General features: G+C 43.0%; 1 protein-coding gene and 3 non-coding genes across 4 annotated transcripts in view; 2 read left to right on the top strand and 2 right to left on the bottom strand.

Annotated features, from left to right (window-relative positions):
- Window positions 1–386, bottom strand: part of LOC120956714 (zinc finger HIT domain-containing protein 3) — a 726-nt gene extending 340 nt beyond the window's left edge. Inside the window, exons 1-2 of the mRNA XM_040378414.2 lie at window positions 252–386; window positions 11–180 (exon numbers count right to left, since the gene is read on the bottom strand). Coding sequence (XP_040234348.1) covers window positions 11–180; window positions 252–322 — 241 coding nt within the window. The 5' untranslated portion in view covers window positions 323–386. The remainder of the gene's footprint in view (window positions 1–10; window positions 181–251) is intronic.
- A 310-nt stretch (window positions 387–696) lies between these two features.
- Trnar-ccu (transfer RNA arginine (anticodon CCU)) lies at window positions 697–769 on the top strand. Its single transcript has one exon. It is a non-coding gene; the product is annotated as a tRNA-Arg (tRNA).
- A 3069-nt stretch (window positions 770–3838) lies between these two features.
- Trnap-cgg (transfer RNA proline (anticodon CGG)) lies at window positions 3839–3910 on the top strand. The gene has a single exon. It is a non-coding gene; the product is annotated as a tRNA-Pro (tRNA).
- Window positions 3911–27205: 23295 nt separating this feature from the next.
- On the bottom strand, window positions 27206–27278 carry Trnar-ucg (transfer RNA arginine (anticodon UCG)). The gene has a single exon. It is a non-coding gene; the product is annotated as a tRNA-Arg (tRNA).
- Window positions 27279–27775: the final 497 nt, after the last annotated feature.

Here is a 27775-nt window from a genome sequence, read left to right as displayed (position 1 = left end):
AAACGCTTACCAAGCAGTTCTAGCTTTTCCGCTGGAACGGTGTCAACTGTGCTGAATAAAATGATTTTCTTTTGCTGCTGTCCTTCCGAAACACCACCCGGTTTGCTGGCATCTTCCGGTGGTGGCGGCGGTGGTTCGCATGGTTGTTCTTGGTGCTTTTTGTAACAGACTACCGAGCAGCTGCAAAAAAGGCATCGTTTATATCAATTTGTTAACATTGTATGTTTTAATATTGCTTTATCACTACTTACTAGAGCAAACGACAGGTCTTACAACGGTATTTATGCTCGCTCACTGCACAAATTTCACACAATCGCGACATTTTCTGCGGCTGCTTGTTCTGTTGCACGCGCGCGTGTTATTTTGTAAACAAATTGTGCTGACAGCTGCGAGTGACAGTTGATTTCGGCGGCGACTTTAGCATGCCATAAACGCGCAGTTTCACGCAATATCCGCCAGAGGGCCAGTATGGTACGGAATATCAAGAAAAAAAGAAAGAAATATATGGCACATATTTTTATCCACATGATCGTTGATGGCGCCATATTATGCAATGTGTAGGTGATTAAAAATTTAATTTTTCGACCAAACAATTACGCTTACTTAATAAAGTATGAAGCGAACGCTTGATTGACAGTTTGTTGGGCGAAAATGACAGCCAGCTTAAAATGTTCTACTGGCGCCCTCTCAAACACCGCCCCAGTGGCCTAATGGACAAGGCACCGGCCTCCTAAGCCGGGGATTGTGGGTTCGAGTCCCATCTGGGGTAAACATCTAGCAATCTTTTTTCATTCCACATGGTAGGAGTGAAATTCTTGACATATTCAACCAACATTATTTGTATTTGTGTGACATTTTTGAAGAAAAAAAACCTTTTTAATATTTAGCGCTTCCTTATTTCACGATATTATTTCCGTGATTTTCAGATGATGGTACATTACCTGTTCTCGAAATGACTGCATTGTTTTATTTTTAGTTCAATTTCTTTCTACAACCCGAAACAAGAGCGAATGATATCCAATGCACCAAAAGCAACTCTCAATACACAGTTCACCCATCCACTGGTAGCCACTATTTGCATTAGAACAATAACTTTAACTGTCACGCAACACTTAATTATTCACAATTAACACAATGTTGCGAACATGTTAAAAAGCACAAACTGCTCTTCCACCGCAAATGTAAAACTAGATGCTTCTTTACGCGTCCTTTCCAGCAGCAGCTTTGCATGAGGAAACAATGCAAATGGCGTAATGAACTAGACGTCAGCCGCTTGCTCCGATTTTGACAGCTAGTTTATCATGGCGTCCTTTGGGGAGCATCATTTGCATTTGCTAATCTACTTCCGTGAGATGCTTGCTTGTGTAGTGCTTTCGAGACATGTTCCGGTATCGTTTCTTGTGTGTTTTAAGTGATCAAAAGTATCGAAATACATATACGTGTGAACGAGAACGCATTGTTCCTAATATAATTAAAAGTTGATCAGCGCCGGATGATATTGAATCTCTTCTCTCCCACACTTGGCAGATTAGTTCCCGGACGACAGACAACGGATGAAAGTTGTTTGTGGTTCCATCCGGGAGATGTGTGAAGTTGTGCATAACCAGCTTTTTTTTTTGGCAAGGACGTCCATTTTGGGTAATGTTCCAAAAAGTGATCGGAGATCGTTTAAGCGTGTCTGTTGAGAAGATTTTAATCACATCCGTACCCATCTTGTTTTTTTTAGGTTGAGAGAGATTTCGTAATGCATCTCCATGATGGCGTTGCATCCTACTTCATCCCGGTGTGGTGCGTCTCCCTTGTGTTGGTCCATCTTTGCTCCCAGACGCGCGCAACTTATGAATGGGCAAACCCGTACCGACCACGCACACGGATATGGTGCGCCATATTCCGAAGAAAAGCGAATAAGGTGCCAAAAGGCAGCCCGGGAAGACAGACACCCACTCCCCACGCAGAGGTAACTGGCCCGGGTGGGGAACTGTAGACAGGGAAACAAACAAGGAACCGCACAACAATTCATTCACATCCGCCTCATCGACAGTGTGGTGGTGGCAGGTAGCCAACCTTCTCTCAGCAACATCCCCAAATCGCGACCGCGGTCGGTGACATTTTGACTGCCGGATCTGGCCGGTGGGTGGGTGGGAGGTGTTTCGCGCCAACACCATTTCACACGAACCCAGCGGCCGGACGCGCGTGCTGCAGTGTGCATTGGATCGTGGATCCGCTGGTGCGTGTGTGTCTCGGCACACGACGCAATGGAAGTCACGCAATCCTTCCGCGCCACCATCGCTACCAAACTACGTGCGCGCGCGCGTGTCACACCGTTTTGCGTCACGGCGCAAATCGTTTGACAAATTGAGATATTTGAAGAGAGAGAGAGAAAGAGAGTTACAACAGCCTCAACACAATTTATGACGGATCTCGTGTGGCGCGCAGAGCTCGGACACTTTCGATTTCGTGCGGCTAACCCCCGCTTTGCGCTTTCGCTTTCGATCCGCGCACGGATGGCGTACCAGCGCGCGCGCGCACGGGGACACCACCTTGCAATGAGCCGCTTTTATGGTCCCTCGCAACTTCAATCTTTTATACCGATGCCACGTGTGTGTATGTCATTAGAAAATTGCTACTATTTGGCATTATTTGGGCCGCTACTGGGGATTGCATTTTTTTTCTTCTACAATGATTTACGAGTGATGTGAGCGCCGGCTACCACCATCCTCCTGGTTGATTTACCACCCATGCCAACCGGCCGGGGGGGAGACCAATTAATTTCGGCTAGGTGCGAAACGCCCACCAACTGCGGTTGTAACGGCGATCGGCGGGGCGAGTCCGATCCACGTGGGATTAATCGAGTGTGAAAATAATTGCCCCATTTTTCCCGACTGGCCTGTTGTTTAAATCGATGGCCGGCCGCGGTTTAGTGTATCACTTAAAGTGACGAAATGTGATGTTAGGTGAACGATGTGATAGAGCCGGAGAAAGAGACTGAAAAGTCATTACAAAAACGGCTTTAGCTGCAACGATTTGCTTCGTTTGATGTCGGTCTGGTAGGGAAAGGCAGGAACCTTCATGGGAGTTCCCAAGGGGGGCACATGCTGTTGTGTCCCCATCGTATGCAAATGGGCTTGCCTATAAAATGGGTTTTATGTACATTGTTTTTTTTATTCCTCCACTTTCCCCTGAGGGAATTGGCAATCCTTAATCCATCATCCGATTAGCCGTCTCGAATAATCAAAATCAGTGCTTTGTACCATGGCCAGGAAAGTGTCGTGTAAGGGGGACAAGTCCGTTTTTTCTGCTTTTAGAGCCATCGTTGCATCGTTACTGGTTGGAAGCTGCTGCAAACGGTCCAAACACCGGGACAGGTCAATCAACCTTCCTCCCTGGGGGCAACTGTACAGGGCAGACCAGAGTGATGAACGTGAAAAATCCGGTCAACATCATCCATTTATCTAGCTGAGGTCCTCTTTTTAGGCCGCCTTTTTGTTGCCCCACGGTGCCACATCACATCAAAAGAATGTCATCAGGCCACGATGGTGTTGTTGAATGGCCCTTCGGAGACCTGTGCACATCACATTTAGCGTTTATTGATTAGAAGCGACTCAATCAATCTTTTTTTTTCTGTGCAATTTGTGCAGCATATTGCAATGAAAATCGTGTCGCTTTGTTGTTGTTTGGGCGTTACAGAAAAGCATAGCAAAGAGCATAACAGGCATGCTGCGGTGTAGGGTGGGAAGAGGTCAGCATAACCGTTACGGCTTGCGGCGATGGTAGTACGACCCACTCTTGGTAGATGGCAGAGCAAACAGTAGGGAGTGTAGTGGTGAGTTTAGCATGTGGCTCGTTGGTCTAGGGGTATGATTCTCGCTTCGGGTGCGAGAGGTCCCGGGTTCAATTCCCGGACGAGCCCGAGATTTGTGGAGATCTTTTTTGTCGTTTTTCGACAGTTTATTGTTGCTGAAAGGGGAAATTTTACTTTCTTTTAATGCATCCGGTTATGTTTACCCCCTCCGCTCGTGACACACTTCTTCGTGTTCGGCTTTCTACTAGCGGAGGGGGGCCTTGCTCATTGACCATCTCGCAAGGTCGTGTCGCACGCCGGGCCGGGGGTGAACAGACAAATCACGAAAGCGAAAGATATGCGATATTATGTACGCACCGCATTCCTCTGCTGTAACCGGGACGAACCCCGTTGGACTGTTTTTAGGGCCACACTTTGCATACCTGCCTTGCGCACTTTCATCTTTCGTGTCTTTCTCTCGCACTGCGTGCGTCATCCCATTTTTAACAGTTTCTTCTGTTGTTTTTTCGGGGATGCTTATCGGAAAGAAACGGATTAACGGACCATGGGTGATGTATCCGTCACGTGGTGGCTGTTGGGATTGGGAATGATTTATAAACTCCACACACCCGACAAACTCTCTCCCCGGGGGTGGGCAGGGCTGTTGCGTGTGTAACATCCAAATGGGAGAATGGCGGAAAGGATGGGAATGCGTTTCATCATTTGTTAAACTGCCATGGGTTTTCAATTGCGCGGTTACGCAGTTGTTTGTATATCATTCATGATTTTTGATGGGTTCGTTCGGTTTCTTTCGCGAGGTTTTGTTACGCGGTGTTGCATTTTTTCTGTTTGTTTGTCCACACACGCACACATACGCTTTTTCTCTCTTTCTCTCTTCGCTCCCTCGCGGGTGCGGATTTGGGCAGGTGGGTGTGTGCGTGTGTGCGCGCCCGTTCAAGCGCATGTGGGACCTATCCCGGATGTGACGGTTTCGGTCTGGTTGCCGGTGGCGTAATCAGCTGGTTTCGAGGAAGAAGGGTGGTGGTCATACTTGACGCGATTGTTGATGATGGGCGTACATATGATGCCAAATGGGCGAAAATTAGGCACTTTGGGGGGCATGGTTTTGGTTGAAGATTTCGGTTGGCTGGTGTTTGCAAACGCTTTGAGAGGATAGTTGAGGACAAATTGCTGGTCCATAAAGAGCGTTTAAAAACGTAATTTTGGTTGTTGCTGTTTGGTCATTGATGTTAACCTTTAAACCAGCTGAAATTCACATTGAAGAGTTCAGGAGGTTGAGGGGTTAAGAAAGTATAACAAAAAACACTTTGAATTTTGCTTACCTTATCCTATTCTGGCTTTTTTTATATAGATCTGAATAAATGACAAGATAATGGTATTAAAGTAATCATGATTATCATAATATTTTAACAACATAAAAACATACATAATAATGAGATTTGTAAAGTTATTTAAAAAGGAAAAAAAGAAGCAAAGGAGCTTAAAATAAGTTATGTTGGTAATTAAGTACGTAACAAAAAAGATATTACAGGGTTTCCCACGATTTATTGGTTGGTTCCCACGATTTATTGGTGCGTTCCCACGATTTTTTGGTCATTTCCCATAATTTTTTGGTAGCAACCCACGATTTATTGGTCGGTTCCCAAATATTATTGGTCGGTTCCCAAATATTATTGGTCGTTTCCCAAATATTATTGGTCGGTTCCCAAATATAATATAATATAATACCGACCAATAATATTTGGGAAACGACCAATAATATTTGGGAACCGACCAATAATATTTGGGAACCGACCAATAAATCGTGGGTTGCTACCAAAAAATTATGGGAAATGACCAAAAAATCGTGGGAACGCACCAATAAATCGTGGGAACCAACCAATAAATCGTGGGAAACCCTGTATTTGATAGTTGAGCGAAATCAGGGAACATTTAGCAGACAGAATGAAAATATAGTAGAACAAAGGCACTAAAGACAGAAATAAGAGGGCAAAAAACAAAAGGATTTTGACAGTAAATAATAACCGGAAATACCTTTAGGCCGGATCGCTGTTCAACGGTAATATTTGTATTATAAAACAAAAAAAAAATGCTGTGATTGTATCAAAGGACATTAGTAAAATATACATAAACACTATTAATTACCTTACCGTTTACTGGAACAGTTCAACACTGTAAGCTTCATTATCAATGCGTGAAATTGCTATTCAACATTGTCAAATATATGTCGAACGTACCCAAAGTAACCAATAACAGATCATTCGAGTTTCCATTGTTATTGTTGAAATTTATTTTACGGTACTGAATAGCTTGCTTATGGTGTTGAGCTGGCTAGAGAAACCCTGTAAAGGCACTTATATTTTCGGAATGCATTTTTGAGGTATTTCCTGATATGAAATTTTTTGGTTTATTTATATACTCAAACACTTTTCGTACCTTTTTTGCAACTCATCATTACAGGGGTTTCCGAGACAATTTTCATTGCTTCGAGATGTTGTTCAACAGTTGTCAAATGTGGTATTTGCATCACAATTATAGTTCAGTTCATCTACATGATTTTCAACATGTCTCAAGCTGAATGAAGTTTTACCGTTCTTTGTGATTTGTTGAAAATCCTTTGCAATGACTGATATTTTATTGTGATGTCAATACAATGTGTGAAAGCGGTTGAAAAACATCTTGCAGGCGGTCAATAATGATCCCTGGATCCTTGTTAAAAAATGAGAAATGCCTTATTAGGGTGTCGCATCAGTGTATTGGGTATATCGAGACATTTTCGCGTGTGTGTGTCTCAAACCCGTTTAAAATTGACGGGAAAGTCCTCATTATGCAACAATCGAACGTACTTCGTAACTTCATATTGAAATTGTGCGTCTATTCGTGAAAAATATTACCTTTATTTCGTTTTTAACAGATTTTTGTGGTATTGGTCTCCTTCAACGATGCTGTGCACCATTTATAATCCATTTACTTTGGAGGTTTTGTGAATTAGATAGCTTATAAAACGGTTACAACAATATTGTATGTCAGTAGTTATTTTTGAATAATTTACGTGTTTCCTGTTAAAGAGAAGAAGATGTTAATTCCAATTACAAAGAAAGGGAAAATCATGCCCTTCTATGTTTCATCCGTATAGCTATCCGTGTGGATGTCATCATCATCATTCAATATGCATGCCCATTTATTATGTTTTTCATTCGTTCGCGCACGTTCAAGTCACTGCACGTTACAAGCACAAGCGTGTTATCTCAAATCTTACCACAATTTCTCACTCTTTTGCGTGTAAAAGATGTCCCAATTAGACTTACATTCCTTGTAGAGGCATCCAAGTAGAAAAGAATGTTAAGCCTTGGAGCGCTGCCACTTGCTTGCTTACTTCATAATCAATTTTCCCGTCTTTGCAGAGCTATGGTGAGGAGAAAAAAAAGATTAAAATATATCAACGCTTACCTACCTCAAAATACCGAAACATGCATCTTGTGTGAAACACGGAGAAAGACAAACGTTTGCAGTGCATCTTTATTTTTATTACACCGGCGGCGCACATGTGCTAAAACTACAGCCCCAAAATCCTAGTGTTGCAGTTGCCAACTTACCACGCTGCTGCTGCTGCATTCCCAATGCACCGGAAACCGGTTACAAAGCCATAAGCCGCCGCCGTCGCCATCGCTTGTAATTATTTAAATCCACTCCATAAACTTACAGTGTGACGCACAGCAACTAACCTTAACAAAAAAGGCCCCACCGTCGCTGCCGAAACCCATCGCTGAACCCAAGATCGGTATCACACACACACCCGGAGAAGAGCAGACTAGAAGACACAGCAGAAGAGTGCACCAATGGGGTTCATTGTACTTTATCTCTTCCTCGCTCTCTCTCTCTCTCTCTCTCTCTCTCTCTCTCTCGCAAGCCAGTCACGTTACATGTCTACGAGCTTTTTTCGGGTGTCCGGGGATCGGATGGCCTCCTTGTCCGACCTCACTCCTCCCCTCACGAAACACGATCGGTGACGATAAAATTGCAGTAAATCTGCAAACCGTACAACAATCGGTGTACGACAACCAAACCCGAGCAGCCCTTTGGGGGCCTTCGTTCTGTAAGCTACGATTTGATTTGTGAATGCGTAACTTGCACAAAATCTACTGCTTCCGGTGTGCCGGGAAGTTTCTTCTTCTTCCCCCCCAAAGGAGCGTGTGTGTGTGTGTGTTTGTGTCAGAATTCCGGGTAGGCTTGCCAGGATGCAAAGAAAGCCGCGAAAGCTCCTCGTTACCCCGCTTTTTTTGGGAATGGCGATGGACGGAGAAGGAGGAACACACTTTCGTACGCAGTTGGCATCGTTCCATGGGTTCTCCTGGGAGGGTAGGGAGCACAATCCTCCCAGCTGTGCTGCGGGAATGCCCAACCTTGTCCCGTGCTCTCCCGGGCGAAGGCAAGATTTATCGTGTATTATCACAAAACCAAAGAAATTTCCAAAGGACCCAAGAGGATGGAGAGCGGTGCAAGTCGGAAGCCACTGTTAGCTCAACCTCATCGTTAGTGAAATTGGTCGGGATTTTGGGGGGGGAAGCTTTTTGTGCACACAACGCACCGGACAGGACACAAACAACCCTGCCCCGAAGGGAAAGTGCACACTGTACGCGTGTGCATAAATGCAGCTTCTTTTAGCCGCCGAGCATTAATGTTTATCCTTTTATTTTAGGGGATGACCTACAAAAAACTCACCATAGCTCCAACGGGAAGAAGTGCAGCGGAATGACGCTCCTAGAGAATAGAGAAGCGCGTGCGAGTAACTTTACGATGGCTCCAATGGCACGGGGCGCCTGACTTATCATGCTACAGTACTTCATTCGCCCATCGGACATAACAACAACAACAAAAAAATGCTGAAAGACACACACAAACACACACACACACCGGATGTACACCGGAATCCGTGCAAACCGTGTCGGGTTCCCCTGAGCGGTTGCCACGGTCTGCAGGGACAAGGCGACAGGGTCGGTCCTGTTTACGACTTACTGCAGCGCGCGGCTGTCACCTTCCGGAGCGGCAGCAAACAGCAAATGCCGCCGTCCCCATTGCCCTTCCGGACATCGGGGGGAAGCCGGCCCGCCGGCCAAATTATCCCTCATTGCGTGATTGTGGCGATGGGGAGAAGGTTTGTTGTTTTGGCACTGCAGATTTTCAATTTTCCCAATGCAGATAACCACCCCTTGGAAGATGATGTGCCGGGAGGGGAGGGATTGCGTTTATTTTTAGCATTTTTTTTAAGGGGAGTCGGTTTAATATTTCTGCATCAACACCGTTTCGGGTGTGTGTGTGTACGGACCGCGGGAAGGAAACCGCTCCCGTTCCGGTTCTTGTCCGGTTCCATTTCCGGTCGTGCTTATGGCGACCACTAAACCTGCTGCTGCTGGTGCTGCTGCTGCACACCAAACCAAAGAAAAGCGTCCCCAAAGGGGAGGACGAAACGAATGTGGAGTAAATATTGACCTATATCGTTTCGCACACGGTGCGCTATTGCAGATTCGGCCTGTTCGCCAATGGGAAATGAGAAAAAGGGAAGCGCTGACCACCAATCTGTGGTTGGGAGTGTTCCATCCCCAATTTTTCCGCGTTGATTGCTTAGCCGCCCCCCATCCCTTCCTAAAAAGCTTTATGTCCTCACCGAAGGGGCTGATGTTTTGCTTTTAATGTCCAATTCCTTCCCGGCACGTCACGGCCGTATTGGTATGGAATGGGCCGGATTGGACTAAAATACGTTAGCGGATTATTTTATTTGCCTCCTCGCGTCACCATTTGTTGTGGAGGCTGTGTATGTGTGTGCGTTTTGCGAGGTACCATTTTTATGCACTCACACACACCACCACGGATGCAGCTATAAATTTATCTCTGGCTGGCTTGTTGTAAATAAATCTACCGTGACTGCCGCGAAACAGCAGTGTATACGGCATAAGCGGACGGTGGTTTTAGGCGTTTATGGAGTTTTTCCCCATTCGAATAATTCTATTTTCACAACTTGGTTGGTGGCGCTTGTGTACCTTACGTTTTGGGGATTTTTGTTGTGTGGAACATTATCTATGAAAAAGCCCAACAAAAAAAATTAGGACAATATCACAACCCGCACGGTGATGCTGTCTATCGTTTTAATCGAAGCAGGGTTCGTTTGCGGAAGATCGTGAACCTTACCATCGAAGCGAGTTGTGGAGTCCTGGCCCTGGTTTTTTTTTTCTGATCCTTTTTATATAAACTGTTCAAAGTTCAACTAAAAACGGCACGGTCCAACGATATCACGTCCTTTGGCTAGTGATGTGAAAAATGAAGAATTGGGGTGAATCAATTCCAGCTAGCTTCAAAATTGTTTGGAATCGATATCGAATAATAGGTCAGCAAACAGTTTTCGGATTCGTTTCCCAAATTAGAATCAATTCCGTAATTGAAATCGACTCCGGAATCGGCTTCAGAATCGGAATCGGCTCCGGAATTGAAATCGAATCCGAAATGGGAATCGAATCCGCAATCAGAACCGGCTCCCGAAATGGACTCCGGAATAGGCTTCGGAATAGGCTTCGGAATCGGAATTGGAATCGGATCTAAAATTGAAGTCGACTCCGATTCTGGAATCGAAATCAGTTTCGAAATTATAATCGTCTCCGAAATTGGTATCATACCAGAAATCGGAACCAGTTTTGGGCATCTTCATAAGAATAGGTTTTTAGGTCGTATCTACGATTGTATCGTTAGCCACAAATGTACTTGTAAACGATCCATCCTCATGAATGTTCTGGAACTGATTTCTCTTATGAAATATCTGATTTAAATTTAGAACTGATTATGATTGCGATACCAATTCCAATTCCGGATCCAATTCTGATTGTAATGTCTGGACCGATTCCGATTCCGGAGATAATTCTGATTAAGGAACCAATTGTATGGATAGCTGTTTTTCAGTATGCATGACTTTAGACCTTCAGATACATCGAGAGATAGTAAGTATCGCATTATTAAACCATTTTGCAACAGCTAACAATGTGAATGCTCGGCTCGCTCAGCAACATACTATTTCGGAGAAAAGCTGTATGGATAGCCGCAAAGGATCCAAACTTGTACTTGTAAACGATCCATTTTCATGAATATTCTGCAACTGATTCCGCTTATGAAGGCTTCTGATTTCAATTTAGAACTAATTTTGATTCCGATACCAATTCAAATTCCGAAGCCAATCCTGGAGCTGATTGCGACTACGATGCCAACAACGGAGGCAGAATCGTAGTCAACTCTGGAATCATTTGCAAGAATTGAAATCAGCTCCGGAATCGTTTCCGAACCCGCAATCTGGTAGTTCTGATTCTGTGCTCCCACCACTAGTGTCCTGTATGATGTTTGGTTAGGCCATTTTGATGGGCATTTTTGCGCTGGCACTTTTTTAGAGGACACAACACTTTTTTTAAAGGGGGTGGCTGGCGGGGCACTCCGGGTGTGGACAGTGTCATGAAATATTGGTAGAAAAATGATAACCACACCCCCCAGTTGCTATGTGTGGTGTGTGCGGTGGCTAGTATGTTGGGACCTGTGCCCTTTTTATGTTTTTCCCCCCACATGGTCTTGGTACCTGTTTGCCACAGCTTTGCCATGGTGTGTAATGCCGCATTTCAATCGCTCTATCGCCGCCTATATCGTGCGTACGTGCGTGCCCTGACGGGTCGGTGAGATTGGGGCTGCGTTAGCAAATAAATTATAAAACGATGCAACAGGAGCATCTCGTGTGGAGACACTTGGGGGGTTGCAGGTCTGGGCCAATTGATATGGGATTTTTCACAACGTCATGTAACGTCCCCCTGGTTTTGGCCTTTGAAAAGTGGTTTATTGTACTGATTTGTTTTTTTTTTTACATGTGTTAGTTACATTGTGCTATCCGAAAGATTAGGATGTGTTGGAAAGCTTACCCGGTGTTTGCACTCTATCTCCCTATATAGCTGCAGGGTTAAAAAGTTTTTTCGTGTTACGTGTTACTTATGCGGTACACAAACACACACACAGCAAAAAACATTGTCCTTTTGCCTTTTGTGTGGCTTACTTTTGTGGTAAATGTTCACGTGCGCCACGTCAAAAAGTGCAACCGTAAATGTACAGTTGTGTCTTTTCCTCCCCTTCGATTTTTCTCTTCATCCCGATTGTGATCGATTTTTAACGCCTGCTGGAAGCAATTTGATAAATGACCATTTAGATTATGGCTGCTGCATGTGCCTTTTGCTCGTTTTTTGCACCTTTTTTTATTGCTATTTGTGTTATCTACCAAGCACCCGGGCTTGGACTTTATCGGGTTGATGGTGGCTTTTGGTGCACCGATGCGCCGATAGATAGTATTATTTATGGGCTTGATGAAATGTGATCCACCACTGCATTGCCAACGGTGGTGGTAATATCACTTGCCAACCGGAACGTGATGTAACGTGGCAGCCGCCCGAACGGTCCAGCGCCAATCAATCGTGTAAGCGTAATGGGCATACCAAAATCTGCTTTACAATTAGGTTTAAAAAATGTGTTTGTTATTTTTTTATTATTTGGTTTTATGTTAAAGTGTTTTTTTTTTAATTTGCTCATCTTTTAAATACGATGTTCTTTTTAAATTTGAATGAAATATGGTGGAAATCATATCAATCAGTCCATTTTTATTCATCAACTTTATATTGTTAGTGAAAGACAGCTCAACTAGCGTTTTATATAAGATACATTTAGAAACAAAATTGATAACTAGACCATTGATTCTGTATAATAGAAAGGAATATGATACGAGGAACTAGTCTTTTCTAATTTAGTACAGGTCCTCCGAGAGAATACGCTTCTTTCTGTTCGTTCTTTTGGTCCAATAACCGTAGTCAGGGTCCAAGACCTACCACCTTGTCCACTACTACTAGTTGACTTAGCTTTCAGTGACTTAATGATTACAACATTCATGATGCAGAATAGTCAAGTTACATAAGACAAGTCCGGTCCAGTCAGGTTCCCCCCATTCGGGACTTGAACTTAGAACCTATGACGGACATGTGTTTAAGAAGTGCCATTTGACGACTGTACCACCAGACCGGACATTAAAAGATATGCGTTTTTGGAAATTTAACAGTTGCTCGAGCCAATTCTACTGATTAGACACATTCAAAATAATTTCCCTTCTGGTCGAATTGAATGATTATTTTAAGAAGGTTTACAATTGTAATATAAAGTCAGGATTATATTTAAATAAAATAAATAAAATAAAAAAAAATCACAAAAACTAGTGATATTTTGGCTTGAAAGCGTGAAATTCGACTTACGCGGAAATTCAAGAAATCGTAATGTTATTGAATTCCATGAACGTTAATGTTTGCAGGGCTAGCATGATTTATTGAATGATTCTCGATATTGTTTTCAATTATTTGCTTCGAAATAGTTGGGACGATGTCTCTGCACAATTGAAAAACATGTCGAAAACAGTTTATAAGGCAAGGAACGAATTCATAAAATGTAAAAGGACAAGTAAATTGTAAAAATATTTTAAGAAAAGTAGAATGCATCTAAACATCCTTGAGAAACAACTAAAAACCAATACTGAAATAATTTATAAAGGTAAATATCATGAACTAAGTTCTAAACAAAAAGAGGGAAGAAAAACACGAACACGATAAAACTGTAATAAATTGCCAAATATATTAACAATCCCGTAACATTGTATCGAATCTAGTAATACTCTATCACTATTGTTGATTAAAACCTCTCACACATTTATAAATTAAAACATCACATATTTAATTTAGTGTGATGTTTTTTTCTTTCTTCACACGAGCTCGAAGCATCTACTGTAAATCGTAGAACAAACTTTTTGATAAACCCAACAACTTTCCACCACAGTATATCATAACAACAGTACACGTGCCCATGCTCAACAGCAGTGTTACTGGACAATAATCACGACAATTTATTTATTCGGAATAAATCAACAGCATACAGAGGCTTAATTCCCTTGGCACGCATTGGTTAAATCGTTCACTATCGGGCGTCATGGTGATTGTGAAACATAAGCCGTTCCAAAAAAAAGGAGAGGATAAAATCAATTTGAACGATGAACGTTTGAAAAGTATATGCCGAAATGAGTGTAGTATTATTTATGGGATTGCAAACCACAGCAACAAAGCTTGCTTTATACTATACTGCATATCAACATAAAGCTTACTACCAGAAAAACCATGCCGCAAATGTATAATTCGTATTTCTTTTTTTTTATTACCATCTTTCCCATCAGGATTTTATCTATACCCGCATTGGATTGAGTGGATTGCACGCGCGGGCATCTTTGAGTGGCGGCATTAGGAATTCTGCGCGTGACACTAAACCACTCCGTAAAGCTCGTCCAATGTCCGCAGCTTGGCGTGCAGATTGATGCAAAGCTGTGCAGCGGAAATTCTTCCTGCTGATGGTGATGCTGGTGGCAGTAGTAGTAGTAGTAGTTTGACATAATTATAGACGTGCCCTTTTCCGAGTAAGAGCGATACGCGATTAGCGTAGAAATTTGTGATGCTTTGACTCAAATTCTGCACGCGTTCTAGAGGATTGAGGACACAGTAGCCGGAATGAAGAGGAGCAGGAGGAGGTAAGTTATGTTAGACATAGCGGACGGCAGCTGAATTGGTGATAAGCAAATGTACACACCAGCTACTAGCATCAGCTCCAGCTCTAGTATTGGAATGTCCGAAAAGTGTTCCAGTGACGAGCTGTGGTTTTCCTTTTCCCTCTGTAGTGATGTTAAAAGAGGCGCAACATAAAATCTGATATGTGACCTGCCCGAGTCCCCGTTCAGGCAGGCAGCAACAAAGCGGGCGAGGACACGTTGCTGGCCGATTTGAATCGACTACTTCATGTCCGCTTTCCTCCGCTGCCGATGACTTTTTTCCGATGATTGGAATTTTTATCATCTTCAACAACTTACTCAAGGGCTGGTGCTCCTTCGAGGTTTTGCATAGGCCGTTTGTCTTAGGATTTGTTGGGCACCGGCACCCCTCCTCATGCCCTTTTTCTTCCGTGCTCAAGCAATTTTCCGCTTGAAAAATGGCACGGCAAAAGAAAGTAAGAACAAACGGGGAGAAAAAGACCTAAGAAAGAGGGCAAAGGTTGATGGGGTCGTGCGTGGCAGGCTGCTTCCGGCACGTTAAAACCGGAAACAAGGCACGTAGCAGGCCCGCTGGCGACAGTTCTGCCCCAGTGTGTGCCTCCTCGACAATCTTACCGCATCGAAGGGAGCAAAGGGGAAGACAAAGAGAGAGAGAGAGAGAGTTTTCCCTCCGTTTTGGGCATTTTCAATCCACAGAGGAAGCAGGGATTTTTGCATCAATTTTCTTTTCCACCCGGACGGTTGATTCGGTGGGCTCCATGTGTAGAGATGGTGCATTCGGGGCGCTGAAGAGATAAATTGATTGTTGTAAAGTTCGGCACCGGCCGGCCGGCCAGCCCAGGAGAGCTCCCTTTTGTGCCGCGCCGCGATATTGGGCTGCAGGTTTCCGTCGGCGTCTCGGCGAGTCTCGGCAGACTTACTGTCGTCGGGTTATCGTTGTTTTTATTTCTCGTTGTTCGGAGAAAAAAATCGCCAGCAGCGTGTTCGAATAAGACAAAGCACTGCTCCCAGCGGGGGGATGAACGCGCGAAATTTTAATATCCCCAAAAACCTACTGAACTGTTCGCGCTCGCGTTCGTCGCTTGTACGCAATGCGTTTTTTTTTGGTGCGTGTGAGAATTGGTGCGACAATTCTGAAGCGGAAGGAAGCCAGAACCAGTGTGACCGATTGGCCCGGTTTTGGTCGTTGCACAGCGGGGCGATGGGGAAAAAAGACGGGCGCCCAACCCCCCCGATCGACGCGCTATCGACATAAAATTAAGTATTTTTCCTTTTGGGTTTTTGTGTTTTTGTGCCCATCTTCTGGCGTGCGCAAAATCATTCATCGAAAGGGCAGGGAAATAATTTATGGGCTCGCGATTTTTGGTTCAGCCTTTTGTTTGTGTCCTGTTGGTCCTTCCAACGCGAAAAACTCTGCGACTCTTTAGGATGAGTTTTTGAGCGGTATTCTAGTTTTTCGTCCCCCAGAGTTCTAGTGTTTTCCTTCGCTTCTGACCAACGCTGATTTTTGGTGAACTTCTTCTCGAAAGTGTGGAACTTTTTGGCATACAAAAAAACACATCCTCAGAAGATCTTTACGCACCATCAAAGTTGCAATGTGTACCGACGACTGCTGAGGCGTAAGGTTTCCCCCACGTTTAGGGGAAGTTTTCCCAGAAGTCTTCGTAGCTGCAACGCTCAGATCAGCAGCTTTTTATGACAATTTTGTCGAAATTAGTTTTCAACACTCGAAGGCTGGTCGGAAAATTTACGACCATCCTTGCCGACCCGAGCCCCGAGCTGGTCTCAAACTGGTTCTCGTGGAGGTCGCGTGACGCTTAACACATTGCGTTGCCTCACTCTGGGGAAGGCACTCTCGGGCAGTGGGAATGTGTGACTTTGGAGTAAGGGATGAAAACTATTTCCACAATTTAGACTTTCTTATTTTACTGTATTTGCTCTGGTAGCTGGAATGAGAGCAGTCTTTGAAGTTAATCACCGGTTTGGTTGCGTTTGGTCGGTTGTTTTGTGGCAGTCCGTTGACAACACTTTACGACTATGTTCCGGAAAACAGTCAGTAAACAGACTGACCAAAAGTCACAGCAAATTGATTCGCAAAGCGGGGTTCGGGGTGGTAGTGGGAATTCGTTTAATTTGAACCGGCAGGATGGTGGTGTGTTTGCGGGAGTCCGGCAAGCTTAATTCATTAAATGGTATGCACATACATTGTCGAATAATATTAGGTATGTGAGATACGCAACATATGAATGCATAAATTTGGAAATAGCATCACTGATGCACTGATGATGCTCTGTAATTACGTGAATGCAGCTAAACTTTATTGGATGGCTATTTTTTCATTGTGTATATTACATTGTTACATTGTTTTGTAACAAAAACCTCATCATTTCTCAACGATTGTGTCGTTGGTAGCTCTCAGCCAATTCTAAAATTCACAAAATTCAAAAGAACAACACAAAATAACCGAACGTTGTAAAAATATGTTTATGAACCGAATGAAAAGGTGTAAAACGTTTAATCATATTCATACTCAATTGGTTGTTGTCTTGTTGTCGCGGAATACAACAGAGTTATAGAAGATAGGTTGGCATTTAGTGGATATTTTAAGTAATATTTCCCATCAAATAGATCGTTTAAATATTCACAATATAATTAGAGTACATAAATTACAACAATATATCTTCTTCTTCTTGTGGCACGGCACAACAACCGTTGCCGGTTATAAGGCCTGCCTGTACCCACTAGTGAAGTGGGCTTGGCTTTCAATGACTTTTTGTTACCGTAGCAGGATAGGATCAGTCCTACGTATGGGTATGGTATGGGGGCACGGTCTATTCGGGGCTTGAACACCCATGACGGGCATGTTGTTAAGTTGTTAAGTCGTTCGAGTTGACAACTGTACCACCAGACCGGCCCACAATATATACAATACAATATAACTAGAACTAAAATCTATGTATCAAAGGAATGTTTTTTTTTCAGATTTACAGTTTTGGTTTTTGACCATTACAGGGTTTTCCAGGGGTTCTCATAGTTGTGGGACTCTTCTTTGACTCTCTCTTATGAGAAGTGAACTTCATATGATCGGAAATTCCTATTGGATTTGTTCAACAAGGGTGCTGTAGAGACCAATTCCCGTTACATTAAGTTTATTTCACGCAAGAAGGAGTCAGAACTGAGAACTCCTGGAAAACCCTGTAATGAGTATCATTAAATTATTCAGTAACAAGGGGAAACATATTATTTGCGAAAACCATGTGCATGAAAGGGTTATTAATCATGTTTTTTAGCATATTGTAAATTACGCCTTATCTGTTAGATTATATTAAGAGATAAAATCAGTAATCTCTGACTATCGTATATAATAGCCATGTCCCCCAGGAACCATAACTGGCTTTCATATATGATAGTCATGACCAGTGTTGTTAACTGTTGACATTTTTCATGATAGTCACCGTAAACAGCCGGTCAAAATAATTTTTGGCTGATGACATTCAATGCTTCCACGACACGACTGTCATTAAACGAAATTCATTCGTGTCGCTACCGTCAGGGCTGATGCAATGACATGAAATGTAAACAATGTAGTCTGAATGTCATTTGACATTTTTTGAACAACACAAACCGATACGATCGGAGGATTATGAAGTGTATCGTCGCTGAATTCTAGTGAAATAGCAAAAACTAGTGAAATGAAAGCCTTTGCACCGCACGCTCTGTTGTAGTTTGACATGAATACGGCCGTTTGCAATACGACACAGTTCACGATTCATACAGGTTGGCGAATGTCAAATGAATGTATCTTGAAAATGTCTTCATGTCAAATGACATTTTTTGACGGGAATGTCAAATGACAGAGAGAGATAGGAATGGGAAGCTTCAAATCGAATGAATGTTTACAATTTTATGTCGATGAACGTCACCGTTCGCAACACTGGTCATGACATTATGTGACATTCAAGTGTTAAGCAAGTTACCATATAGAGAGTCGTAAGCTTCTAAGGCTGGAATATTGACCAAATTTTAGTGCAAATTTCCCAAGCAGCTAATTATTCTTAGCAATGAATAGCAGGCCGTAAGCAATACTGAGAAAGATGGTGCGAAGATGGTGTGTAAGAATATTGATTGGTATACGTAGAAGGTACCAAATACGTATTTTTTCTGTTTCTCTTTCAAAAGCCTCAATGAAATAGAAAGAATCATATGAAATAGAATAGACGAAAGGATGATTTTGTGGCTAAAGAAGCCATATTATGAATACAAAAGCAGGTATTAAATTAGTCCATGATTGATGTAATGGAATTTTACAAAAATCAGTGACATTTGCAAACATATCTCACATTTGTCCTCCCATATTTATTCTAACCCTATGAACAGTGGAACTCTTCCACACATATCACATAAAAACTAAAATAAAAAACATGTGAAATTCTCAAAAAAAAAGAAAGCTCGCCAAAACCCCTGCAATGTATTCTGCAGTAATCAATTTCTTTCCAAATCGCATTCCCGTTGCGTAAACATTAAGCGGAACTATTACTTGAGCAAGAACAATACCACGGGCACGGGCATGCTTTTTCACAAACTCCTCTTTTTATTGCCGCAAATCTCGGAAATAAAACCCCATCGGAGCATCGGTGCGTGCGTTCATCTTGTGCGCTGCAACCGTTAATCCAATAAAAATCACCACAATATCAATCCGATCGAGAGGGGAATTGATGGCGCTTATTTCGGGACGGGCGAAAAGGAGCGAGCAAACAAAACAAAACCAAAAAAATCTCACGAAAACCACAAATCAGCAGCGGCAACATATTGAATTACTTGCAGCACACAATTGTCGCATCGTCCCCGAAAAGCATCCATAAAGCGCTCGCAGCCCCATACGCCACCCCGTTCACCGACGAATGGTTGGTGACATTAAATAATGTGCGTATGTTGAAAACGCACAAAAACCGATGCTATGCCACACAGAAAACAGTCGGTGAGATGCGTATTGATCGAACATTTCGATCAAACAAAACAAGAAAAAGCAACATTTCAGCTTGATAAAGAAACAAAACGAGCAACAAAACCTCCAAGTGTCTCGGCCATTTTGCGGGAAGGGGAGAAACAGTTGTGCAATGGAATTAAAACCCACAATCCTTCCCCCACCGGGTGTGTGCGAAGGTGGTTGTGAAGTTGGGCGCCTCATCCCCCCACCGCCCTTTTGTTCCATCCCACGCGCGGCTCCAAAGGGATTTTTTGGGCAAACACACATGTGCAACAGTTACCCATTTGTCGCCCGTTCAACGATTCAATAAAAATGTATCACTTACCAGCACCGAACAGAGACAAAAGCGGGCTGGCAGGACAGTAATGTGCTTGGGTGGGTTGGAAAATTTCGGTGAAAACTCCCACCATGGAGCCCTTCTTTTTTTTACTACGGGTTTTTCTCTCTGTCCCACCATCATCGCCGTCTGTGCAAGCCACACGAAACGCGAGGGGGCGAGCGTATTTACTTTCAACATTTTGGCTAAGTAAAATTTTACATTCACACACACACACACACACACACACACACACACACACACACGACAGAGGCAAGAACGCTTTATAGTGTGCATGGGTGGAAACCGTTGGCAGAGTGTACAGATTGGCCGCGCGTGCAGTAAAAATTGGCTTCCAGCGAACGCGAAAAGAGCGAAGCTAGAACAGAGCAACAGAACGGCAACTCACCCCTCATCGCGCTCTGGTGGTGTAAGCCGCATCGGGCCACAGATTGTTTGAAATTTATTAGAAGGAATAAAAATCACGTCCTTGTCATAATTTGTCACACAGCTTAAACATCACAGATTTGCCAAGTGCTTGCCGCGGTTTGCGGTTTTTTCTTTCTTTTAAAAACCTTTTTGTCTCGACTAAGTGACTTTCTCTCTCTCTCTTTTTCAGCACATTTCTCCACTCCCTCCATTCCGTTACAAATGTATCATGTGTGTGCAGGCCACGGGAAGACTCCCTGTTGTAACGGTGTGTGCAAAAGTGTCGTTGGGAATGGGCTCCAAATTTATGATTGCATTTATGGTAATGCTGTAAAAATGCTGAAAGAATTCTCTGCGGTTGTTGTTTCGCTGTGTTTCGTTGCTGTTGCCTGCTTGCTGCCTGCCTGTCTGCTGCTAACGAATGCTACAAATGGTTTGCTGGTTTAGCCCCTTTTTTCCCCTCTTTTTTTTTTTTTTTTTTTTTTTGTTGGAGCGACTCAACACACGCGGGCTCAGCTCGTTTGTTTGTTTTGTTCTTTATATTCCCTGCGCTTTTCTTTCATTTTTCTTTTGAGCGCGCGCGGATGGTTCTGTTTACCGTGAAAAGAGCATCCAGAAGCATGCGGTGGCATACTAGAAAGGCTCCACTCCTGTGTGTGTGTGTGGAGTGTCAAACCAAACAAGTGAAATACTTGGGCTTCGTCGGTTGAAGGTCTGCTGGTTCCAGTACAAGAGGGAGTAGGGTGGTGCTCCCGAGGGGGGAAAAATGACATTGTTGGGAAATGCTGCAATTTTCGGTACACTTTGTACACAGCCCCATTGGTTGCCATGTGTGTGTGGTGTGTGTGTACACAGTGCAGCTAGGAAAATAGAGTGTATTAGACAAAACGAGCAGCTTGGGAAGGAAATGAAGGAATGCAGGAGGAGTAGCATCTGCGGTACCTGTATTTGTGGCGATGTCTATTAGCTTACAGCGGTGCTTTGGAGATTGTATTTTTTATAGGGTAGGAAATTTATAATGTAGAAATTTACATACTATTTTTAAGCAGTAGCTAGCTTAGATAGTTGAAAACATTGATTCAGGGTAATAACGTATCGACATATAAGGGGCTTGCAGCAATTCAGAAAAATTCCTTAAATTCAGAAATTCCTGAATTCAGAATTTACTTTAAATTCAATGAACCTTCATCGCCCTTCTTTATTATTGACACCTTTATTAGTTATAAATACTGAATCCAAAGAGAGACTTTTCTTACTATAAACACACTAAAACTTTTAATAAAACACTTTCCACAATAATTGTAGCTTTCTCTACAAATGTTCTGGATGTGTTTTTACAGTTACCATACATTGGAAATTCAGTCTACTTTCTCTAATATGAGAGGGGTTATAAGAAGGGGTTGTCAAATTAGAAAAATTGAAAGGGAATGAAAAGTTTATACAATCTAGAAAGAGCTAGAACATATAATATGCAGTCTTGACTGTTGGTATAGGAAACTGAGAACACTATTTCAAATTGGAGCCTACATCAGTCAATAACCATATGGCAACACCATACGCAAATAAAAGGGACACATATTTCAGAGGTTTTCCAAAATAGTGGGTCATAAATGTACTGAAAATGAAGGGACTGTCTAAAATGTTCAAATAACAGGAAATGTTCAAATAGGAGAGGTCTCAGATTAGAGAGAGTTCATTGTATTCTTAGACTTTTTATTCTTAATAACTTTATTACAAATAACTATGCGTTTATCTAACCATTATCAGCTGCTTTGAAGAAACTCTGAACATTTTACTACGAAGAAGTAGATACTCCCTTTAATTTGTAGCACACGTTCTTGAGTTATTTTAATTAACTAATTTTGCACTCACCGACACTTGTTTCAATATCCATGTCTATGTATGACAATATATATTGGAATAATTAGCTTACAAGGACTAATAATGGTTCCCTCGAGGATCACCTTTTTCACACTTTTCAATTCATCACACTTTTACCTTAACAGCCATTTTAAAAGTTAACAATCTCTGGCTTAGCTAGCTTTTAACAAATAAACTCTACAATATTAAACACATTTGCCACAGCACTCCCAACACTGCGAAACACGAAGTAGCTTCAGCTCAGACCGACCACTTGATCACGACTAACGCTGGACGGGGTTCGTTCTCGCACTGATTCCTTACAGCTTGCTCAACTGACGTGTTTTCCCCGTAGATCTCTTCCAAAATGTTTGAATCAGTACAATAAAGAGCGGTTCGTGATGGTGACGATCGTTGGAAGGAATGTATCAGTACGACCGCGACCCTAGAAAAGATTCGTCCCATGGACTAGTGGGTAACGTTACACCGCGGAAGCTTTTCAGACGATCACATCCGCCGGGGGGATGTGTTTGGAGCGACGATCGACAATTCGCTCTATGTGGAGGGAACGGTTCTTTGTCGATGGTTCTTCTCGAGCCCTACGATATCGTTTGGGTGTGTGGATCACGCGAAGGGAAGTACAATCGTTTCAGAGGTTGAAATAAGAACCGTAGAAAAGGGTGACAACAGAGACAAAATGAAGCATTCTGCTATCTTTCTCGATTGCGAATGTTCTGGACTTCTCTGTTCTGCTCTGAAGTGTTGGAAGAAATGGGAACAGCACAACTCAGCGGAATGTTACATATACGTAATTGTATACGGTTCATCATAGCTTCAATCGTTTGCAAACATAAGTTTAGTAAAACATGTTCAAATTCTATCAATTCTATCAATGAATTTCCTCAAAGATGTTATAAACTTGAAATATATCTTAACTTGGGTCGTCAAATTTGACTTTTTGAAGTTCTCTCTAAAGTTCTGACATAATTATCAAATATTAATCTCTCTTAAGAGCACTGGATCATGCCGCAATCACTCCATCGTACCATCTGAAAACTTATAATGTTTGCTGAAGAATCTAATTTTAAACACTATTCAAACAAATCCGCCATGTCATAGTCTTTTCTTGTTTTGTCTAATCTTGTTTTTGTGCCTTACCTCTCCCAACATGTTTGGCTTGGAATAACAATCATTTTTTGACTTGCGCTTCAAATTGCGCTGCAACCCAGATACGGTGGACGTAGTAATTGCAATTCTTTAACTACCGGCAGTCACCGACCGACCGTTGTGGTTGTAAAGTTGTGAAAATTACCAAGCTCACGCCACCACGCGTTCACGCCACGCGGATATTACCTGCTGCTCAAGAAAGAAAGCCTAGACAAAAATAAGAAAAAAATCTACCAAAACTCACTCTAGGGCCTTTTAGGCTTGATCGTTACTGCACGAAAGGCACACTGCAGTTCATAAATAATGTCCTTTTGCAAGTGCTTGCACTCCACGACATGTGCACGACCACACTGCTGAGATAGTTTCTGGTACGGCCACGCACACCGATTGAAATCAAACTATACGTGGGCCGAGGGCTGACAAACCAGTAAAAGGCAGGTCAGAGTAGAGAAAGTTTCTTGCGTTGTTTTTGTTTTCCTTTACTGCTGTACTGGCTCCCGTGCAGTGGAAAAGCGAACTTTTCTAATAGCATGCTAAAACCACTAGGTCCTACAAAGAGCCGCGTGAGAGTACCGCTGTGACTGCTGTAGTCCTGTCTGCGAGGGTGCAGTGGATCGATGCACACAAGTTTTAATCATCGGGCAAACGGGGACAAATTAATGAGAGTTCCCACTTGCCCGTTTTGGATTGGCGCCTGCTGCTGCCGGCGCTGGTCGCGGTATGGTACGTAATATGTTTGGATAATGAGTGCCTTCCCGGGTGGCCCGGGTGGTGACGGTACCTGTGTAGGGTGCAGTTGCAGCACTAAAACTTTGATTAATTGGAGCGTCGCGAATAGAAATAATTATTTTTTCACCGTTGGTGGATGATTTGCGGTGTAAATTAAGTCATTATTTTTCAAATCGGTGGTGGAATAGAAGATTTGCTGAGCGGAACCGTTTATCTAGATTTAGTGAAAATTGAAGCGTGTGTAGAGAATATATTATTAATATTTCGACAGTATATCGCACGATATACTGCTAGCAAAGATTAAAGAAACTCGGATTGCCAGAAATCATAATTGTGTGGTTTAGATCATATCTGTTGGAACAGGTTTATACGGTAACATTTGGTTTATACGATAACAATTAAACTCCAAGCCATTTAGTTGTACGTCGGGCGTGCCTCAAGAGAGAAATAAATACATAAATATGAATTGCACCTTTAAATGATTTGTCCTCGAGCAGGATGCTTAAAAATAAATGAAGTTATCTTATCTTTAATCTTCAGATATTTACTGTATTAAAATCAGTTTTTTAGTTTGGATTAGAATCAGATCAGATTTACTGTAGAATCGTAATACCGAGTACATAATACCTTAGACTATGTCAGGAATGATCAGCTGAGATAAGCTTATGCACATTTTGAATGTTTTTTATTGATTTATTTTCTCATTTCGTGTATTTTTCCGGTGAATTTATGAACACATTTTTCAGTTTGTGACCTAAATTATGCAATGTTATGTTTCTTAGATGTTTTGTAGGACATTAGAGTATCTTCAAAAAAGCTACATATTTCATCCTTTTATACAATCATTCTTTACCATGTTATACGCCATTTCCATTTTAAAATATCCTTATTGAGGTTTAAATGCTTTTTATGTGTTTTATCAACCTCATGCAAGTTATCCATATAACATCAAAACATATTTATTACTTTGTCCTCTTTTTCAATTCCACATTTCTTGTATCATCCCGAGATCATATGATAATCTTTAAAATATTAATTTACATCCTCCAGGAATCGGGTCCAGTCGTTTCATTCCTCATCAGTTATACAGAAAAGATGAGTTACTCTCTTTAAAACAGCGATTAAAATTAAAGGCAAACCTCCAGCATTGATTCCACCGAGCAGTAAAGCTCCTCCTGCTCCTTCTCCCTCGATGTATCTGCCCATTGATGTGGTTAACCCAGCGCCCGTTACCCCCGCCCGATTAAGATTATGAGTGATTAATCCCTTTCGGCAGTCCCTTTGCGGAGGCAGGAAGTCGTAAAACCCATCAATTGCACCCCACCTTGCGTCTGCTCATTCTCCGCGGCCGCCTGCCAGCAAAACACATCAGCTACTTTTTGACTAACGATGCTGACGACAACGGTGCGAAAACCCGGGGCTTGACGTGCGAGTGGCATGTCGCAGTCCATTAGAATAAATGTGTATGTGTGTGCGTATGCATAAACACAGGTACACAGGTACTTCGATGCAGGGGAGGGGAAGGGAGAGGGGAGAAGGGAAAGTTGGGTGAACGGTTTCGGAGGACCGCAACATAATTTCCCATTCGAACCTATGTCTACAAGAACAATTTTATGCCCGTACCGGTCGTAATTTGAATGTTCGCTAGCGGTTAGCTGCAAAGCTCTATCAGTTTCCCCTTGTCGAGTGTACGCGTGTGTGTGTGTGTGTGTGTGTAGAACGGGGATCAATGAATAATAATCCCCGTTTATTTACGCCATGCTCGAGTTTTACTCGATTTCTCCTAACACGACATGGAGGCGCTTGGTACGTTTCACGGCTGTGTCAGGCCCGCGTGCGGAAAAGGGAGTCCCTCTGGTGAAAGGGACTGCTGAAACAGCTGTGTGCGTATGTGTGTGTGTGAAAGCAAGCCTTCTCCCTGCCAAGCACTCCCTGTTAGCGGGAGGGTAAACTGGATTGGGCAGGGAATTTACGATCAAAACCATAACCACTGTAATCCGCACCGGTTAAAGCGGCTACTGTATACATCCCTGTGTTTGTGTGTGAATGTATGTATGTATGTGTGTGATACCTTGTGTTCTACCCCATACGATACGTGGAAAGTGATCCGATAATTTGCTCCTCCTCGCTCGCTTGCGAACAAACTGAGTGGTCATGGCCTTACTGAATGTCCACTCCACATCCACACCTTGATTCTTTCCACTGCAATCCTTTGTGTGCCACTCCGCCCGCTCCAACCAACCAACTTCCCGACATGATGTTTTAACTCGTCGATAAACATGCGGTCGCCCGGGATGGTTTGTGGATCGAATGATTGAATGGAGCCTGCTTGCCGAAGCTCGAAAGCCTGAGGGCTGTGAATTCCACCGAGCAATGGCGGACGGGTGGTTGACCACAAATCGAAGACAGAGGGAACGGGGGTAATCGTAAAAAATTGGTGCGCTAAAATCGTAAACTTACCTTCAGTACGCGCGTAATTCGCGCTTACATCGGCAGCATCGGGCGGCGCTGTAATGCGCATTGTAATGAGTTTGCCCTTTGCCACACGCTCCCTTTGCCAGCAGGGAAATGGCAGCGGGGTAAGCTCGCTGTAATTATAACATACCTTGAGTACGCGACGGAATATGTGCCGTGTTGGTTTGGTCACGGCCGGGCTTACGCGTTTTAATTCGCCAACCAGTCAGCTAATTGAAATGCTGCTGGGAGTGGGTTGCGCCTCTCGTGGGGAGCAAGGGACATGGGAGTTTAGTAAGCGGATTGATGGCTCCGGCAAAAGGAGACAGTTTTCTGTTCACATTAGCAGAATGGTTCGTTGGTTGGGGCCATGGAAAACACGAACCTCGGAGGGCTCTCTCTCTCTTTCTCTGGTAGGGACGGAGTGGTCAGTGACACCACATTTGTGTTAATAAGCCCCTTCGAAATGAGTTTTCCTGCTTCTTTTCCGTTTTACTCTCGCACTGTTTTGTCCAAAAAAGAAACTTTCGACACGACAGATAGGCATCGGACTCGTTCTGTCCTCGAACCAGGACACATGGCCGTGGGCTATCTCTCGCTGACGATCAGCCAAATTCAATGAATATTAATTTTCTTTATTAAATCAGCGGAGACGAATGGCCGATTTGTTTCGTCCAGTTGTGCTTCTTCCTTTTTTTTTCGGCTGCAGAAAAATGATTTTCCTTTGCAGTGCTAGCTGAACAAAAACAAAAAATCAATTCACGGGAACTTTTATTTTTCCAAACAAAGCAAAAATGAAGCTTCGAGCGAGCGCGCGGTCGACCGTGACAGGACTCGAACCTGCAATCTTCGGATTCGAAGTCCGACGCCTTCTCCATTAGGCCACACGGCCGCTTGTATGATGGAAATGAAATGTCCTTTTTGCTCTCGGTGGAAGTGTACAGTTTTCCAGGCAATTTTCCCGACCTAAGGGGCGCCGGCGTGCGCATGCGTCAGGTCGCGGCGCTCTTATCAGGAGGACGAGCCTTCACGCTGTAGCGAGTGTGTGTCATTCCATGAGGAGGGTATGGAACGTGTAAGAGAAGAGGGTTGTTTGGTGCAAGAGGAATGCATTATTATGTCCTGAAAATTGTTCTACTAATTTGACTTTCTTGCATTATTAATAATTATCACAAAAAGGACATGTAAGGGAAACAGAGCCGATTTTAAAACGGTCGCTACTCTGCTGCAGACAAACATGTTCAGGAAATCACCGGACGTGGTTTTAGTGTTGGATCTTTACTTTATTTATTACAGTCTATTTTCATTTTCATATTATTTATTTATTAACCAACATGACATACATGTCATAGCTCTTTTGAGGCCAAGACAAACTGATTACTTAATAAC

Source organism: Anopheles coluzzii, chromosome 3, assembly GCF_943734685.1.
Source record: "Anopheles coluzzii chromosome 3, AcolN3, whole genome shotgun sequence".
NCBI lineage: Eukaryota > Metazoa > Arthropoda > Insecta > Diptera > Culicidae > Anopheles > Anopheles coluzzii.
The sequence above is the reverse complement of the archived record's forward strand: the minus strand, read 5'-3'. Positions and strand labels throughout refer to the sequence as shown.